This window comes from Neolamprologus multifasciatus, chromosome 5 (genome assembly GCF_963576455.1).
Source record: "Neolamprologus multifasciatus chromosome 5, fNeoMul1.2, whole genome shotgun sequence".
In the NCBI taxonomy this organism is placed as follows: domain Eukaryota; kingdom Metazoa; phylum Chordata; class Actinopteri; order Cichliformes; family Cichlidae; genus Neolamprologus; species Neolamprologus multifasciatus.
In genome coordinates, this window is record NC_140443.1 from 35,393,123 (window position 1) to 35,412,837 (window position 19,715).

A 19,715-nucleotide genomic window follows, 5' to 3' on the forward strand; every position below is an offset into this window, starting at 1 on the left:
TCTCTGGTCAATCACTTTTTCAAATCTTAGATGATCTTCAGATGTGCTTCGTGGAAAATCACTTTTGTCAACCTTCCCCCAACCCAAACAAATCCAAGAGGAGGTCAACACAGACTCTGTGGCAGTGACACCGACTCGCTGCAGCTGCCCTGGTATTTCCTGTACGGGAACTGGTGAGAACTATGTCGAAAACTCAACTAATGAAAACTTCCAAGCAGCTTTCGGTCGACTGATCTGTGACTGAACTAAAGAAAAGAGACATTTAAAGTTTCAATACTTGACAGAAAAATCTACTGATGGAATAACTGTTGAATTATTTAGTTAAACCTGATCTCAGGATTAAAACTAGTAAGAAACAAAATATTTCCTTTTACAAGTTAAAAGCGGATACATAAGAAACAAATTACACCATTTGGAAATTCGATGCTGCTGATGTGGTTTTTCTGCTACACTTCACTTGACAAGCGCAGCGTCTGTGGCTGAAAATCGAAGCCAAAAACTGCAGTTTCTCTATTGTCTGTATGAGGCTGTTTGTACAGCATAAACCTTTAAATGACTCTAAACAAGGATTGGGTGCTCAAGTGTGAATTTATTTTGGACTCCCTTCAAGCGTGGTCAGGTGTGAGTCTTCAATAAAGCAGTGACGCATCCGAACAACTTGTATCTGTTTATTTATTTGTTGTTTGATCGCAAAATATGCAGTTTAGAAATGGCTCAAGAGCCCTTTCAGACTTGTGTCAATCTGCAGTTTTCCCTCTGAGATCTTCACTGTCTTCCTTGGATTTTTCCATTGATCTGAGTATTGGTCAGTGAGTGTTGTCAAAAACTACCAGCTGATCACTGGTGAGAAGCTAATAGGCCTAGGCTTTGTTACATTAAGATACATGGTTGAACTTAATTCACTACTTATTAAAAGATGTAAGTGAAATGTATTCAGATAGCACTTTTAAAGACAAGAATCTTTTACAAAGTGTTGTGTTTTCAGCTGTTTTTTTAAAAGAAGCCGCAGAGTCAATGGTGCGTAGAGGGGGGGGGGCAAACTGTTCCACAGCTTTGGCGATAAAGTTTAGAAAGCATGATCCCACTTTGTTTCCAGAAGACCACTAATATTGGATCTAAGGATCTGGTTTGGAGGATGAGGCTGAAGTAGAGTCGGGGCCTCTCTTCATAAGGCTGTAAATGTAAGAGCAGAGATGGGCAGTAACGTGTTACTTGTAACGCCGTACTGTAATCTGATTACTTTTTTTAAAGTAATGAGTAAAGTAAGGGATTACTGTCGCAAAAACGGTAATTAGATTACCGTTACTTTCCCGTAGGAACGCTGCGTTACTGCGTTACTAAAATCGTGATTTTTTTGCGAGAATGTCTCATGACAGTGATGTAAGCGAGTGCGACGTTCGTGACAACAGCTGTGTGCAGATCAACAATGGATCATATATCGTGTGCAGAGAGAGTATGAGCGTGCAGCGTTTAAAGCGTGGAAGTACTGACCTTACTTTGAGTTTGATTCCATAAAAAGTGACAAAAACATTAGTGTCCGTTGTGCGTGGGAAGAAAACTTCTTTTTACAGCGAAAAAACCCTAAACTTCCGAGCAAGCACCGAGTAGCTACGACGTAATGGGAAACTCACAGAGAAACTTGCGGATTCTTCCACTGACCGCTGCAGCACACCTGCACCAGGGTAACCCTCCGCCTACTCTACTCCTGCTTTACAGGTGAAAATAGAGCAACAGGACCGCTAGTCTTTGACTTTATTTATTTTCTGCTGTGTTTTACTTGCACCTATTTGAAAGACTGAGTGTAAACACAAAAAATATTTTATTTCATGTGCTGGAATGTGCAGAAAATAGGTTTAAATATTAAACAAATTTCTTCAAGTCAGAGAATGTTGCATATAATTTAATTTTTGCTTGATGCATAAAGTTAAAAGATTAAAACTGATAAAACAAGTTTAAAAAAAGAGACTTTTCCATTTGATTACATTTTGTATGATGATTATGTAGAAAAAGTAGAATTGGGCTGAAAGATCTATCGCTTTATCACCTATTCAGGTTGTAAATTGTGTTTTTAAAAAGTAACTAAGTAATTAATTACTTTTATAATAAGTAATCAGTAAAGTAATGGGATTACTTTTTTGGGGAAGTAATCAGTAATTAGTTACTGATTACTTTTTTCAAGTAACTTGACCAACACTGTGTAAGAGTGAGTGTAAATTTATGAGTGTGAGTTAAAAACCTTGCTGTAGCATTTTGGACAGCTTGAAGGTGATTTACAGAACAATAACAATAATAAATCGGGAATAGAAAAAGGCACAAACAAGCATCTCCAGTTCACCTTTGGAGACGTCAGTCGTGGGTTTAGCAAAAAAAAAAAACTAAATAGAAAAAGCAAGAGCGGGTCACACACTTGATATGAACATCAAAAGTCAAAGACTGATCAAAAGTTGACCCAAGATTGCGAGCAGTAGCTTTTACTGTGGACGAGTAAGAACCCAGACGTTGTCTAATTTGGGGCTTTCTCTCTGCAGCAACACTCAGTCTTGTCTGTGTTAAGCTGCAGAAAACTGTTTGTCAGTCCATTAGAACAGATAGTTTATCCAGTTTACCTGGTTTAAAAGAGAGCTGCAATTGGATATCATCTGCATGCAAATGATAGGAAATGATTTTAAAACTAATAATAAGGCCTAATGGCAGGATATGTAATGAGAATAACAAGGGGCTTAAAACAGATGCTTGCAGAACACTGCATGAAAATTCAGCTACATCTGACCAAAAGGTTTCCACTGACACCAAAAGTGTTCTATTCACCAGAATTCAAATGAAGCATTTCACGACGTATCAAAGGCTGAGCTACGGTCTACACATGCTGTACAAACAGTAATCCTCATATGGACAATAGAACAAGGACTGAGCAGTCACCGCTATCTGCGGCCATCGAAAGGTCATTTGTGACTTTAAGGAGAGCCGTTTCTGTGGAGCGCAACTTCCTAAAACGCGATTCAAAGTTATCAAGAATATCATGCTTCTCCAGCAGCGCCTTCCTTACTTGTGACCAAACAGCTTTTCCCGATCTGTGTCTAAAGACACAGTTTTTAGATGTACCTCGCAAACCAAACGTTCTAATTAGAAAGCTTAAAGTTAAAGACCTGATAACTTAGCAGTTCATGTCTAAACCACTTGTGGATCTGAAAAAACAAAGTGTTAAAATGACCAAAACGCTAAAAGCGGGGCTGTGCTCAAAATCAGCGAGGGCGCGTTTGTGATACAGACTACAAACGGTAAATGGCCTGTATTTGTATAGCGCTTTACAAATGCACTACAGTGAGATGCATCTTTCATCTGCAGAGGTGTAGCATGAACAGTGGTTGACAGGCTGGTCAAAGTGAGGAGTATTTCTACAGATAACACTCGGGCTGCAGGCCCACTGTTTCCCTGACAGGAACTTATCTCATTGCTTGCACTCTGGTTTTATTTATAGTCACACTTCCTCATGCTCATCTTCTGCATTTTCTCTCACTAAAGATATTCACTACGGGATTGCTCAACATATTTTTTGCTTTGGGATCATTTTGATGCGTTAGTACAGTTGCAGTAGTGAAGAGCAAGCTGACCGTATGAGCTCATTTTTGCAGTAGCCCTTGGGTGTCAGACATTCACATTTCATGTTATCGACGTGTTTTCTTTACTTTTTGCGCTCGAGTACGAAAAGGGAGAGACGTGCATGCAAACAGAGGGATTACTTAAATGTTCTTTGGTGGTGAAATTTGCAGAAATGTAGTAAACTTCATATGTGACTTCACTGATAACTGAGGAACTAAAATATCGTTTCCTAAATCAAGAATGATCTCATTAGCTCAAGTATGGCCACTGGGAGGTAAACATAGCTCAGTGTATTTACAAAAATCCCCACCGGGGGACTTAAATGACAGAATATATCTTTAACATGAGCTTTATACCACAGAAGCCACAGGGTGTGGGGGGCATGTGGGGGGCGCTCACTATACTACTGACATACTTACTTCAAAGGTTATACAATCGTGAGTTCATGAGACCTGCGTGTTCTATGAAATTAACATTATATCCAGTTCATTAGAACAGCGGTCCCTTTTTTGTGCCACGGACCGGTTTATGTCTGACAATATTTTCACGGACCGGCCTTTAAGGTGTCGCAGATAAATAAATACAACAACATAAAACCAGTACCGGTACAAATAAAACCATATGAGTAACTGTATTCCGTTACAGTTACCGTTTAAAAAGGTGGTATTTAGAATACAGTTACTTTGTTGAAATAAATGGATTACACGGCGGTACTTCCCTGTTTCATATTGTAGCAGGTCAGGACTGTTTGGGTTTTGTTTGACAGCTGTTCTGTTGTTCCAGGCGGCAGCGTTACAGTTGCCATGGTTACAGGATGCCGCTTGCTCTCTGCGACTGTGTTTCCTGGGTGAGAGAGGCCTTTTTGTTGTGCTAAGCTAATAGGCAGAATGCTACAGGCATAGCCCCAATCATTGCATAGCCCTAAAGAATGTAGCCTCATGGGCAGTGTAGTCCGTGCAGGGAGAATGGACTGCGTTATGTGTCTGTGAGCGTGGGGAGGGATACAAAGGGGAGTGGAAAAGTACGAGCTGTCATCGAGCAGAAACGGGAGCTGGAAGCATGTAAATATAATAATAACCACTGCAGCCAAGAAGCGAGCCTGACGAGCCCAGTTGTAAGTAAGCTATTAAGACTCGACTGTACACCGTGTTCGTGTTTTCCTCCAAAAACAATAAGTTCTGTTGGAGCAGCCTTTCAACGCCTCTCTCTGTCTCTCGCTAGCAAAGTTGACCCAGACAACAAAGTAAAGCTAGTTTTTCGGCTACTGAGCCGACACAGAACCCACCGTATTAGCCAGAGGTCCCTTTACTACGGTTCGGAGCTGCGGACCTTCAGTAACAGTAATAAATCACAGCAATAGTACATTCATGTAGTTGTAAACAGCATGATAATATATTAAGTAATCCAAAGTATTCAGAATACGTTACTCTCATTGAGTAACGTAACGGAATACGTTACAGAATACATTTTGGGGCATGTATTCTGTAATCTGTAATGGAATACATTTTAAAAGTAACCTTCCCAACACTGCCAGTACCAAACCACTAACAGACCGGTACTGGTCCTTGGTCCGGGGGTTGGAGACACCTGTATTAGATGATAATGTTTCAAAAAGCCAAAACAAACTTTTGAAGAGAAACTCAAAGGTCTGATTTAAAAAATGAAATCTGCTGTTTTATCGGCAGGCTGATATTAGATGTTGGCTGATCTGCTGACATTTATGACAGCAGACATTTATACTCTCTGTGTCTTAAAGATAAATGAAATGTAGGCCAGTATATCTGAATATTGAAATCACCAAATATTGGTATTGGCCTTGAAGTCAGGCTCTATATAAACAACTATTTGTTGTCCGACTTAGGATGCTTCAGTTACGCTCTTGTGGTATAAATTTCCATTATATGAAAGTACAGCCCAACACTAACACATCTGATATCTGAGCGTCTGCTTTAGCGTCTTTTTCTTCACATTCTTTAGTTTTTCACATCATTTCGGAAATTTTTAAATTATTTTTTAACATTGCAATTTACAGTACGTGCATCTAGGTAGGGCTGTTGCATTGGCTACTATAATATCTCTTTAGTAGTGGCATAAGCTGTTTTTGGTCACTTGGGGGAGCTCAGCAAGCTGTGAGAGAAACTTAATTTGGCCTCAAACGACTTCATAAACACATCTAACTCTTTAGCTCATACAGTAACACACTGTGGGCTCAGTGAAGCTTTTATTTATTGCTCCTCACTGATGGGAGTAGAAACCAAAGCAATAAGCTGGAAGACATAATAAAATTCCCTCACATGTGAAAAAAAAGCCATGTAAGGAATGAGCGAGCATGAGCATTCTCCTCGTGTTTGTAGTTGATGGGTTCGTTTCACCACTACCTTTTTGCTATTACAAACTTGAACAACTTGATCTGTTAGCTATGGTTTTCAGATAAACCTCCCACTAAATGAGCTGGATCCACTCATTTATCATTACTGTAGTAATTAGTAAGTACTGTAGTCTGTTTGAGGAGGATCCAGTTACCTACTTTATTAATGATTTCCTCAAAAGTCCTCAGGAGTTAAACGCATGACTGAAGATCACAGGGGTTAAATTAGCTCAAGAAACTTAGATCAGCTTCCTTTTGTGGGTGATGTTGTTGCCACTTCTCCACACCAGCCTCCTGCTGTGTAAACCTCTGTGACTGTGCACTGACTACTGCTCTCAGATGATAAAAACAGACGCTAAGCAACACACTAGGCGGCCCAAAATAGCTTTCTGCAGCCTGATAAAGGCATGGATCGGGTATAAAACAACCTTCATGTAAGGGAAGTTCGATTGCTTAAACAGAGTTAGTCATCAGCCAAGCCAGACAGTATTTTTAAAGGGAAAATGAATAAGATGAGCACAGTCAAACTGGTTGCTTCGCTTGGGGATTGTCAGAATGATGCATATCCTTTCCCACCACTGGTAACTCCAGATAGGGTTTGGGAAGATTGCGCTGTGCTGTTTCATTCATCATATAGAGGTTTTTAAACTTTTTCTACCACCTTACACACTGACTGGCCTGAAAACTGTCCAACGCAGCAACTGGAGCAGAATTCTCAGCTCACTTTAATGCTTTCCACATCTGCCGTTGGCCGCAGTGCTCCCCTGATCCGCGACTCTCAGAGTGCTTCAACAAACACTCGTTTCTGGAGGCAGAATGGTGAAAATACACGATGACAACCGTGATACGGTGGGAAATGTTTCATTACCCAACTGGTGTGGCCTTAATGACTGTGAAGCTCATCGTAGTCTAAGGAGCTTGAAAAGCGTCTGGACTTCTTTAAGTTTCCTTGAAGACGTTTCACCTCTCATTCGAGAAGCTTCTTCAGTTCTAAGAGCGATTGGTGGAGAGCCCCAGATTTTAAGCCCTATGGGCGTGTCCCCAAGAGGGTCATTGACCCCCTATTGATCCTCTACCTAATCACATGAGCCAAGGTGTTAAAACGGGTGTGTGTCAGAAAAGGTATTACAGTATTAAAGTGTGCATAAGCCCTCCACCAAGTTTGATTTCTGTAGACTTGAACTTTTCAGCATATTCCCAAATGTCACAGTGACTGCCTTTCACAATAAAGGCACACAAAATAAAGGCTCCAATAAAATGATAATGGACACTGTGTCATAATGCACATGTGATCCTCTCAGGAGATCGTCCGCGTCCCTCTCACCCTATCCCAGCATCCCCTCCTTCACTACATTGTGAACCTCTGTGGTCTTCCTCCTGCCTGACAGCTCCATCTTCACCCATCTCAGCCTTTCCTCTAACTTTGCCTCCAAATTGCTCAACCTGAGCTGTTACAATAATAAATGATTGTGTAATTGTTCTTTTTGTGCGTATGACAGCTCTGGTTACTGACTCATCATTCACTTGTATTTGGAGTTTAATCAGTTTCCAAAAAAGATAACAAACAAATCAAAGACTTGACTAACACTTATTTTCTGTAATTTACTATCGATATTAGGGATTATAGGGATTTTCTTTAAAATGAGGATAATCATTAAGTTCTGAAGCTGCAGCAGCCCTATTCGAAACAACCATAGTGTTTGGGCTTGAAAACCACAAACATATCTAGAAACCACTGCATTAGTTGCTGCAGTAACTATTTTTGTAGCATGTAGTTGATGAGGTTGCAATGCAATCAAGCCACGAAAGTTGATTTTCCACAGTGCGTAAAGTTTCAGTGATCAGATGATAGTTTGAATATTAAGAGCTTGTGTCTGTTGGTTTTATCATTCTGAAAACATCCAGCTTCACATCCTCAGTTATCTGCGGCTGAGCAACTTCTAAAGGCTTTAGTGTTAACGAGGCTCTTAGAGTTTCCCTCTCAGCTCTGTGTCAGGATGGACTCAGGTTACAGCCTACAGTAGAGCAGGTCACAGGGGTGTGTGTAGAAATAGGTGGTAGCCGACACCGCGGCTTAAAGCGAAAGCCGAGCAGGTGGTCTACAGGCACATTCCTCTGACGGCAGGACACAACAGGGTGGATGCTGCATTACAAAGTAAAAGCTGAGTAACTGTTGAAGCGCAGAAGCAGCTGCAGCACTCACCATGGTCGTTAAGGAAGTAGCTGCATCCACACAGAGAAATAAATCCGTCTGCCGAGGGTCGCAGTTTCAGTGAAGCGCGTGTGTGTGGAAAGTCTGCGTGCTGTCCTCTTCCTCCGTGCCTCACAAGCATATTGTCTGAGCTGTCACGGCGAGCCCGGCTGTTTTACACAGGGCGGAGAAACTCAGCTGCTTTCCCGCAGCCCCATTGGTCAGAGAGACACTCCTGCACACACTAACACAAACTTGTGCCCCACCCACTGCTTTTCTTTATGTTTTAACCCATCTTCATGGCACTCTGCACTTCCTTTACCCTCAATTTTTCTTGTAAAGCAGAAGTACCCTGCTCACCACTAGTCTGCCCTTCCAACTAACTGAGGGAATTTTTCCTCATTGCCTTTTAATGCGTTTCCTCTTTATGTTTAAATATGGAACATTTCTCTATATTTGTGACTTATTGGTTTGGCAAGAAAACGGGGGTAGTGACTGTTGAAAGCACAAATTCTTGGGACTTTCCTTATTGTTGTCTGAATGACATACGGCGAGGTCGGGGAGAGCTGGGGAATGCAGAGGGGCGATGGGGCAGCCTGACCTTCCAGGCAGAGGGCAAAGGCCACACTAGAGAAGGGAAACCAGGAGCTTTGAGAAGTTTGCTTCTTTTTTCTCTCTTTCCTGTTTTTGAAGATAAGACCAAGAAAGTTTAGAGGGATCTCTTTAGCTTAACTGTGACAGAAAGTGTGAAATGGCTCTGGCTGTTTGCGTGTTGTGTCCATTTGGTGCTCCTGACAGGTTGCTGCTCACAACTGTGTTCTTAAAATATCGACAGGATATCACTGAGACTGTGTTATAAGCTCTGAGGGGGACTTTACACCATCAAATTCATAGAACAGACATTTTTCCTTTGGATTGTTTATTAAAAATCAGAATTACAACATAAGGACATACACAAAATATAAAAGTGGAAAACTAATCGAATCTGCAGAATGATATCTAAGAAATGTGAGAAGAGTGTTTCCACACTCTTTAATAGGTCATAAAAAAGAAAACCACAGGACTTATTTTTCCTCCTAAGTACTGTCTCTCTGACTCCACTGTCCTCTTTCCATTGAACTGAAAATGATTGAAGAAGACTGCGAGTGTTTGCTGAGGTCAGGGAAGGCTTCACAAGAGTCAGACATCCTCTTGTGGCTCAGTCTGTGGTTGTGCGGCGGTACCAGAAACGGGCCCTGAAGTCATCGCTGCAGGTCATGAAGCCCGGGTTGGTTGGTGAGTGGACGATGCAGCGGACAATGTTATTGTGACCCAGAGACAGCAGGTTTTTCCTCTCGGCTGTGCGGGAGTCCCAGCAGCAGAGGCTGATGGTGCGCTCGTCGGGCAGCAGCACGTAGTCCTCCGTGTGGTTGAACACGCCCTGCGTACGGTGCATCTGACGCCCGCTCAGCCCTGCGCCTGCAACAGATGAGCCCGACAGGTCACTCTAAGTAACTGAGCATTAAAAAAATGCTGTAATCATTTTCACTGTACTTTCAAGTAAATATCAGCTGATAAATACTGTCCTTACTTCCCATGCTTATCAGCTATCATGTGTACTAACAACCGATACCCAAAAACTAAAGTGCTCAAATTATAACAGTTAACTCTATAAACATCCAAGTATAGTCAGTCCAACTCAAACACAGAAAATAAGTCAAATGTTGGCGAGATGCCAGCCAGAGCCTGACCACCGATGAGGAAGCGCTCACAGAGAAACAAGATATTTGGCCTCACTTTAGCTCCTGTCCGTTAGAACAGAGAGATGGATGTGAATCTGTTTCAATTCAGGACTTTCACATAACAAAAAACTGTCTCATTGGTGAAATGATGTCATGGTGAAACAAAGTGAACTGAGGATAGACAATATTATTACTGCCTAAAAACACAGACACTGATTCCAAACAGGTTTTCCTTTGGGCCTTTAATAAGAAAGAAAGACAGAAAGAAAGAAAGAAAGACAGAAAGAAAGAAAGAAAGAAAGACAGACAGAAAGAAAGAAAGACAGACAGACAGACAGAAAGACAGAAAGAAAGAAAGACAGACAGACAGACAGACAGACAGACAGACAGACAGACAGAAAGACAGACAGACAGACAGACAGACAGACAGACAGAAAGAAAGAAAGACAGACAGACAGACAGACAGACAGACAGAAAGAAAGACAGACAGAAAGAAAGACAGACAGACAGACAGAAAGACAGACAGACAGAAAGAAAGACAGACAGAAAGACAGACAGAAAGAAAGAAAGACAGACAGAAAGAAAGAAAGAAAGACAGAAAGAAAGACAGAAAAGACAGAAAGAAAGACAGAAAGACAGAAAGAAAGAAAGAAAGACAGAAAGAACGAAAGAAAGACAGAAAGAACGAAAGACAGAAAGAACGAAAGACAGAAAGAAAGAAAGACAGAAAGTAAGAAGGAGTACTTTATTGATCCCCGTGGGGAAATTCCTCTCTGCGTTTAACCCATTCACTCAGTGAAGCAGTGGGCAGCCATTGGGCGCCCGGGAAGCAGAGTGTTGGGACGGTACCTTGCTCAGGGGTACCTCAGGGTAGCTGTTCAGGGGAATCAAACCCCCGACCTTCCGATCATGGGGCCACCACTCTACCTACTGAGCTATCCCTGCCTTTAATAATGAGCATCTCTGTGCATGTGTGGTATCTGTGTAACACACTGTAGTGTGTATCTTCTTAGATGCACTGCACATCCCTTCCTGAGAGTAGGCAGCTCTCAGAGACATGCGACCATAAAACACGTGTAATTGATAAATTGTATAGTTTATGCCAGTTGAGCTGGATTCCAGCCAGTCTGTGCTCACTGCTATTGCCCTCATGCATGTGGCGAGTGTCAAAAGTGATACTGTGAGTGCTGGCGGACGGTGTGTTTTGTTATCATTTTGGTTGGTTGCGAACCGCTAAACTGTTGAGACTGAACAGGTTGGATCCTACAGGTGTTTCTGTGATGACTCACTGCAGAAGTGGAGCAAGAGAGCTGCAATAGTTAGAGAGAACTTTTCAGCAAGCTTTTTAAATCTTTTACAGGAGAAGAGAAGTCAAGTCAAGCTTGCCTCAAGTTGTGTAAACTATGATGACAACACAGTTTGCATAATAATAACCAAAAGCGCAGACTATAACCGTAAGCCACTTTGTAACCCACCTCAAACGAAGCTCCTCCTTTCATGATGCCTGCTCTGTTCTGTGCTCACTACTTCACCGTTTTGCTTTCCCACTGTGGACATAGAATAGTGGGTTTTACGGCTCTCTAATAATCACCTCTGACTGAATTAAGCTTGCACGGATACACCAAAATATCATCTGTGGCTTGTAAAGTACACGTGTTATTTATGTGATCAACACACAGAATGCCATGATTCTGTCACATTCACTGCCATTCACAAAAAAGGCAGTACAGATGAGTTGCAACACCTCTAACATCATCACACTGAGCTGTGTACCCATTGCTCTGCTCTTCACGCAGCTGACTCACAACTGCACATAACACCAACCACATTATCATGTTCGTTGCTAACACGACTGCGTTAGCACTGATAAGCAACGACGATGAGTCCGCAGATACCGATGAGCCAGTAGCTGTCAAACTGGTGCACAGACAACAATCTCTCAACGTCAACACAACTAAAGAGCTAATGTTGGATTTCAGGAAGACCTGACCCACTCATCATAAACTGAGATTGTTGGAGGATCAAGTTCGTCTGTGTCCATATAACTGAAGACGTCTCACACAAACAACACCATCTCCTCAACAAAAACAATTGCTGCAGAAACTACACTTCCTGAGGAGGCTAAAGTTAACACGCAGCTATGCAACAGCTTTTATCCCGAGGCCGAAAGGCTTCTCAACACCACGCTGCCTACCAGAATCCTCCTTACTGCCACACCCCTCCAATAACCGACTGATAGAAACACTCACTAATGCACAGATACTTTATCCAAACGACACTGAAGAATGCACCTGACACCTGTCGTGGTCATATCTCTAAAGTCAAGGCATTATAGTCAGCTTAATCAGCTGTTTCTTCTTTATTGCACTTTTTCTAATGTAATTTATATGTTGCACAAATGTTTTGCATATTTTATATTTTCCAGTTGCTTTATGGATTACATAGATTTATTTTGCATTCATATTTGTAAATTTTGGCATCTGAGCATGTTTTGTTATTTGCACTGTGTGTACACTGTGTACATGGCAATAACTTTCACTTAGCTGCTATTTGTCTTTGAGCAGCTGGGAACTTTTTTTCTTCTTGTCTCCAGTGACTGATGGAAGTGGACGTGGAGATGACTTGGTGACTTTAGGAACTATTCATGTAGTACAGCATTTGATTGTGTGCCTACAGCTGCCTGATGTATGTTAATTTGCCACCATAAGAATGGTGATTGCATAACTCTAAAAATGAACCACATTGCAATCGTGTGCATGCATGAATGCTATTGGTTTGTCATTACAGATGCAGACACATCTCCGACCTAGAGCGTTACCAGTAGAAATCAATGTGATCTCTATAACACTAAGATCTCCAGCAGTGATGACTTGTCCAAACTTCGCCTGCAGAGTAATCTCACAAAGAATAACAGTACTTTTATCTCATACCGAGATACAGGTTACCCAATTTTCTCCTTTTTGTAGACTTAGGACATCCACAGAGAGCAATCACGGCAGTGTCGCTGGTTCCCTGCTAATATCAAATGCATAAGTGCTGAATGTTAGCAGGCAGCATTGTAGATAATATACTTGTTATATGACAGCAAAACTATAACTACCAGCATGTGAATGGGCAGCTGTGTAGTTAGACTGATTCTTCTTATACAGCACTTGTCTAGTCTAACTGAACTCACCTCATTCACAACTATTCACACAGGCATGTTTTTCTGCACCTAAATCTAGCACTGGATGCATCGGAAAACTACTTGGGGTTATTATCTTGTCCAAGGATCGAACAGAACTTGTAGACTAAATTATACAATTAAGCTCTGGTTTCCTGGGTAACCCTTTTTTTTTTTTTTTTAAATGTGTAGCCTGTGTATAGGCCACACATTTATCTATAGTTATTAATTACTGTTAAGTAAGCAGGGCATTGAAGCCAACAGGTTCCTTAAGAAAAGAATCAAAACCACATTAACAATTTTGAAAAAATCCCCCCAGTCTTTGAGCACAACATCACCGTGTCTGCACCCACCACCCCCGAATTCTCAAAGCACACCACAAGTGTTTTCTTATCAGATAAACATTCACAGAAAAATCTGAAACTATGATCATTCTTACAAAGGAGGAAGGAAGTGGCAATGCAACACACGTCTGCAGACCCTCCAACACAGCGTCATCAGGCTCTTGATTTGGCAGGAGTTTTTGCAACATTTATTTAGAACGGCAGTCGAAGACGGAACAGTTATGATTACTCATAATCTGATTCAGTGTGATGAAGATTGTACTTTGTAATGAAAGAGAATGAAATCTTTTTATTTTTACTGAGATCCAGCACTTTTGTATATTTAAAACACAGCGTGGACCTCGATCACACTGATGTCCCAACAGCAGGTAATATGTAGCATCACAGAAAATAAACCAGTGAAGACACGATGACCTGGTTATTGCAATAATATTGCAGTAAAATGTAATCCAATCAGCTGACGACAAGTTCTTCACTGCTTTGCTGCATTGCTCTGCTAGGGGGCAGTGTAGTCTTCACAAGCCAAAGAGCATCAAACCTAAACAGGCTGTAAGGGAGCAAGTGTGGCATGGACTTTCAAATCATTAACAACGGCAGATTAGGAGAGAAAAAAATAACACACACACACACACACACACTTCACATTGTACTTGTATAACTATGCACGTGTCAAATAAACAATCTTGAATCTTGAACAGCTCATGCTGCTACACCACCATCCATAGATGACACTTTTATTTCTACATCTCCTCACTGTACTTGTCATTTCTCTCGTTATCTTTTGATAACAGCTCTGCTGTTTTTGCCTCTGTGAGCTCCTTTTCACTGCTTTACTGAAACTATATATTTATTCTCTAAATGATCGATGTTAAATGGCCAAATATTACTTGAAACAGATACTGGTGATTTTAAAAATGTAAATAAAGCATAACTTATCTCGTGATAAAAACTCCTTGATGACAGCACTGATCATTTCTACTCTACAGAAATGGTTTTCATGACCAACATAAATCACATCCAGGAGCACTTCATGCACTTTTTACTGTGCTTGTAGCACTTTCAACTAAACGCACTTAACGACACAAACTTATCATAAATTTCTCTTTCCTGACTGATGAAAAATAATCAGGAGCAGAATGCTTGTAACATTGCATGATTTTAAAGTGTCCAAATAAAGCTGCATGCAGCCTGTGACTCTGTTACAGCCCACCACAGACGATGTTATACTGTCACAGCGACAGGCTAACACAGCAGAGAGAGCAGCACTAAGCCACGAGGATGCTGACACACTTCCTGTTGAAATGCCGACACTGGTAGCACTTACAAGAAGGCACTTTTTTTTAAATCGCTTAAAAATGTTTAAAAAATTTTTTTACAAAATGACCACTTTGAGAATAAATATATAGTTTCAGTAACAGCCATGAATAGCAGTGAACAAAGGTAAAATCAGCAGTGCTTACTGATGGAAAATTGAAGATATCCTCAATAAACTTGCCTCAGTATCACTGTCACAGATGTTAGATGGTAATATGTTAATATAAGAAACATCAGGTAAATTTGCAGTGACCAGTGACCGTGGTTCAGTTGTTCAGGCAGTGACTGCAGAGGCAGAGTCCAGTGACTCTGTCACCCATGTTGGCCTACAAAAGTTTGGATCTCGTCCAGTATAACTGTTGATAACATAATGATATAAAGTGTGTGGCGTTTGTTTACTTATAACTGTCATAGTTTATCTCATCTCCACGACGTTTAGTGGGGTTTTTTTACTCACTTGACATGTTACTAAAATGGTTGGGAAGTGATAAGGGGTCACATGCCTGCAAAACCTCTATAGATTAGATATTTATAACATCGTGTAGATGGTATCTGCAGAGTGCGTTGAGAGAAATGACAGTACAGTGAGGAGATGTAGAAATATAAAGGGTCGTGTGTGCAGATAGCAGTGTTGCACATATGGAAGCGTAAACAGAGTTTATGCTTAAGAGTTTCAGACGCCACTTCTAAAAAACTGCCATTTTTATTGATTTGAAAGTCCACGCACACTTGCTCACTTCCACTGACTGTGGATCTACTGTAACATTATATAGTTCCCATGCTACAATACTGTGGAAACTGTAGAATAACACGTGAAATTTACAAAGCATTGTGGATCCATGTGACAAAGTGACAAAGGAGCACCCAGCTTAAGTCCATTCAGCTCATGTTTGTATCATCTTAGTGTCTGTCCTGTAACTGCAGCTCATTCCTCTGCTTTTTACAGTGTTGAGCACCACGTCTCTTTTTTTCTGTATTATTTCCTTCTGATTTGTTTAATTAAACACTATTAAATGTTTCATTATTATAAAAAAATTAAAAGGCAGACAAAATGGCATCATATGTGATTTTTTTTTAAACTAAGGCGACCTCTAGTGCTGACTGACAAATAGGATCCTTATTACCACTGCATTATGATCATGCTTGATGGAGACGTTACAGAACAGTGCCTAAAAACTGATAAATAGGAGTGAAAAACCTTTTTACTCAAGCATGGCACGCTAACACGTGACTTATCAAGATGAAACACTGCATATATCCATTTAGGAATTTTAAGGGACAAATGCAAAACATAACACTCTGGATTTTCTCACACACACACACAATGTGGGAGAAAGCGCATTTTAATTACGTTGACGGCAGCTAAGCTCCTTACTGTAAGTACTATCCAACCTCTATCATTTAAATCCTAATAAGAATTTTTAATCAAACCACCCGTTCAGTAGCTGGAGAACAGTAAGCTTCCATCCACAGCACAGTTATGAAACTAAGAATTAAAAATCATTACAAAAGAACAATACAGGGACGGCAAACACATGATCCACGTGAAATTCTGTTCAATAGTGCCAATATGATACACAATCGTGTGTGAAATATAGAAATATAGATGCTGAGTAACATAGCAAAGTGTTAACAGCTTCAGTCAGAAGCTGTGTGGATGCTTTCAGTTCTTTTTTTTAAGTTTTATTTCTGTGCTGGACTAAAAACAGAAATGACATCCATGCTGAAGGTTGTAGAGGTCTGACTCCTCGTGCCAAATAAACTTTTGCTAAAACAGCCAGAGAGATGATTTTTTTAGTTGGTTAGTTTGTGTTGTTTTACTTTATTTCTTACATTTTTTTTCTCTTTTCATATTCTATACACTCGTGACAGAAACAATACATTTATATAAACTACATTTCTGGTCATATGTCTCAGCATGAACAGCTAACATGCACACTAGATAAATGTAATTCTTGAGTCATGTCATCATTATGGTGTTGGAATTTTAAATATGAATTTGCCATAAACTCGTTATAATATTTATTTTTTATAGGTTTTAAATGTTGCAAGTAACTCACTATAGGTAAGTTATGCATCAGCAAACCTGTGACTGTGAATGTTTCAACTGCCATAGTTTAGAATAACAGCAAATCCTCCCTACCTGTGTACTTGACCAGAGTCCTGCCTGTTGAGATCTCCCAAAGTTTGACCACCGAGTCTTTCCCACTGGACAGGATGTACTTGGAGTTCTTGGAGAAGATGGCGGAGCACACCTCCGCTCCGTCATGTGCCTTCTCAAAGGTCGTCACGCAGCGGTTAGAGACACCGTCCCACAGCTTGATGCTGCCGTCCTTGCTGCAGGTGACATAGCTATTAGCTGTGGGGTTGTAGCTGACCCCGCTGATGGTGTCTGTGTGCTGGTCCAGTGGGTTGCAAGACACGAAGCACTGGAAAGTGTTGACGTCATAGAGGCGCAGGGTGGGGTGCTGCGTCCCCACTAACAGGAAGTCACCAGAGGGGTGGAAGGAGATTGAACGCAGCATTTCTGCTTCCTGTGGGTAAATCGATAAGGCGACAACTGGATTACAAAGATTTGCATTTATATACATCAGCTTTGGCACTTTGGATTTGAATATGTCCGACCTGTATATATTTAAAGGCTCTTTTTGCAGAGGGCTTGGAGTAGTCAAACAGTTTGAGGGTGTAGTCTCTGGAGCCAGATGCCAGAATCTGTTCGGTGGGATGGAAGGCAAGGCAGGTGACTTCATCGACGTGGTCGTACAGCGTCCGAATCACAGGGTGATTCTCCATGTTTTGCTGCGCTGTCTCATTCATCATCACCTGATGTATGTAGAAATGAAAAAAATGTCAGTGCACTGGCTTAAAAACATCCAGCACGCCTGTGCTGTCTGAGCTGCCTCACCTCAATGGGCATGGCACTCTTCGCCAGCATGCGCTCAGTATCCAGGATCTTGATGGAGGCGTCAGCGGAGCCTGTAGCGATCAGCTGACCATCTCGACTATATGTAGCAACGCGGCAAGGGCCCTTGTGAGATGTGACGTAGCAGGTCTCATACTCCGACGCCTCTGGAGACATGGTCTGGACGTCTGCGTCAAATTCTAGATCGATGCCGACACCCGGGGCTACAGTATCTGAGCGACCGATCGCATACTGAACAGCACTATCGTCATTTTCCATCCCTGTAATGGATTATAGGTTGTAGTTAGGATCTGAAGACATACAGTACAAAAACCAAGATGTGGATGAAACAACTGCGACAAAGGCCTGAGAATCTGAGATTATAACCCCAGATAGAGGAGATTAGATAACTAGATAGACAGAATAAATAAAGCCAGTAAAAGTAGCACCAGTAGGAGACTTGAAAAATCTGAGAGGGGGAAAAAGACAGTGTCCAGGGTGAGCTGCATCCATTACGACACAGCTGACTTTTTAGCACATGTTTCGTGTATATGTCAGTCAGAGGTGGCAGACTGGAGCTAACCTAGCAGAAAAATTAGGAGGAAGCTAAAAGCAAAGGGTCGGCAGTTTGGAGGCATTTCACACTGCTACGTCTACTACGTCAGCCTCTTTTCATATGTTTGCAAAAGCTTTAACTTAACTGGAAACTGTGGTTATGCCACATGAGTGTTTGGGAGGATGCAAAAGGGAAAAGTCCTGCAATTGTAAATGGTGCTGCAGTATGGCACACACTAATGACTCTCACTTTCAATCAAATCAATCAAAATAAGACCAGTGCAAACAAGCAACACATGCAGAGCAGAGAAGAGAAGAGTGACTGATAGATGATCCCAAAAGTCTTACTGAGGTGAAGTGGAAGAGTGCATTCTTCAAGCAAGTCAGAATTAGCATTATTTGTTTCACTTCAAAAACAGCTCGTCTTATAATTAAGCAAAAGCTATGAAGTCGGTGTCGGCTGTTTCTTTTAATTGCACAAAATACTTTTAGGTATCCCCCCACCCCAAGATGCTGTTTTCAAGATCAGAACAAGGTCTCAACTCTTACCTATCTTTGCCAGCTGCATGAGCTGCTCAGAGGGAGACACAACGCTCTGTGGCTTCACCTCATTGATGAGACTGTTGGCGATGCTAGTGTATCCATCGTAGAGCAGCTGGCTGATGATAAGCTTGTACAGGTGCTGTCGGTCCTTCAGAGTCGGTTTGGGACGAAACATGTTGGGCCACTGTCACCTAAACCGGGTCGTGACAACTGTGTGAACTAAAGTCGAAAACAAAATGTTAACAACCTGCCCCAGGTCTATATTAGCGGATTAGGTTAATGTCAAATCACAATATTAGCGAACACCGTTAGCTGTAGGTATGCTAACAGTGTGGCAGTTATAAGGAATGAATGGATGTGTTAGCCTTGCCGCTAACAACGTTAGCTTTGTTGCTACAGCGATGACAGAACTAAAAAAGAACAATGTGTCCATTGTGAACCATGAGCGTGTGCATTGTCCAAAAGAAGCGGTGCATGCTACTTAACAACATCACTGTAAAAAATCATCTGTTTTTAACACTGAAACACATAAAACATACCAACCCTCTAAAAAAGTTCCAAGTGCGCTTCTTGATCCGAACGTCCGTTACGTACTACGTATTTTGCGCACTACGTCGCCGCACAGAAAAACGTCATATCCGCGCGACGCGTTTTTGAAGCCGCCATCTTGCTCAGGGGCTCTGGCTAAGGTTTGGCCTATTCCGATACAAAATGCCATGCTTTATGCTGCTTTTTGTTGTTCAAATGAAAATAATAATAGAATAATGTTCAGCTAGTGAAAGCTGTTTAATTTGATACATCATAGTTAGAAACCCCTTTAAGCTAATGGTTTATTGACCCCTGAAACCAAATGAAGGTAATGCTGATTAGAATACGTTAAATAAAAAAGAACATATAAAGTAATGTATTGAAAAGATGTTGAAAATTAAGTTTGTCAGTTCACTATATCTGACATTGTGCCCTGCAAATTATTGAAATGAATTATGAATTATTAAAATGAGCACATTGTAAAAT

The 19,715-nt window shown here is 41.2% G+C and overlaps 2 protein-coding genes across 3 annotated transcripts in view; both read right to left on the reverse strand.

Moving 5' to 3' along the window:
- Nucleotides 1–8,297, reverse strand: part of cass4 (Cas scaffold protein family member 4) — a 24,051-nt gene extending 15,754 nt beyond the window's left edge. Inside the window, 1 exon segment of the mRNA XM_085161082.1 lies at nt 8,172–8,297. Coding sequence (XP_085017208.1) covers nt 8,172–8,174 — 3 coding nt within the window. The 5' untranslated portion in view covers nt 8,175–8,297.
- On the reverse strand, nt 5,963–18,876 carry cstf1 (cleavage stimulation factor, 3' pre-RNA, subunit 1). 2 transcript variants are annotated; one of them, XM_085161099.1, is made up of 5 exons: nt 18,708–18,876; nt 17,607–17,884; nt 17,327–17,524; nt 16,845–17,235; nt 5,963–9,617 (listed from the first exon to the last, which is right to left on the reverse strand). In XM_085161099.1, the coding sequence occupies exons 1-5, from the start codon at nt 18,874–18,876 to the stop codon at nt 9,358–9,360; spliced, it is 1,296 nt and encodes a 431-aa protein (XP_085017225.1). In that variant the 3' UTR covers nt 5,963–9,357. The 2 variants fall into 2 exon arrangements, with proteins under 2 accessions (XP_085017225.1, XP_085017226.1); XM_085161100.1 differs by lacking the exon at nt 5,963–9,617 and adding an exon at nt 11,357–11,427.
- Nucleotides 18,877–19,715: the final 839 nt, after the last annotated feature.

Coding starts and splice junctions, on each gene's coding strand:
- cstf1 (XM_085161099.1), bottom strand. CDS start 18,876: ATGTTTCGTCCCAAACCGACTCTGAAGGACCGACAGCACCTGTACAAG. Junction 17,885..18,707: donor CATGCAGCTGGCAAAGATAG/GTAAGAGTTGAG, acceptor AATCCATTACAG/GGATGGAAAATGACGATAGT. Junction 17,525..17,606: donor AGAGTGCCATGCCCATTGAG/GTGAGGCAGCTC, acceptor TACATACATCAG/GTGATGATGAATGAGACAGC.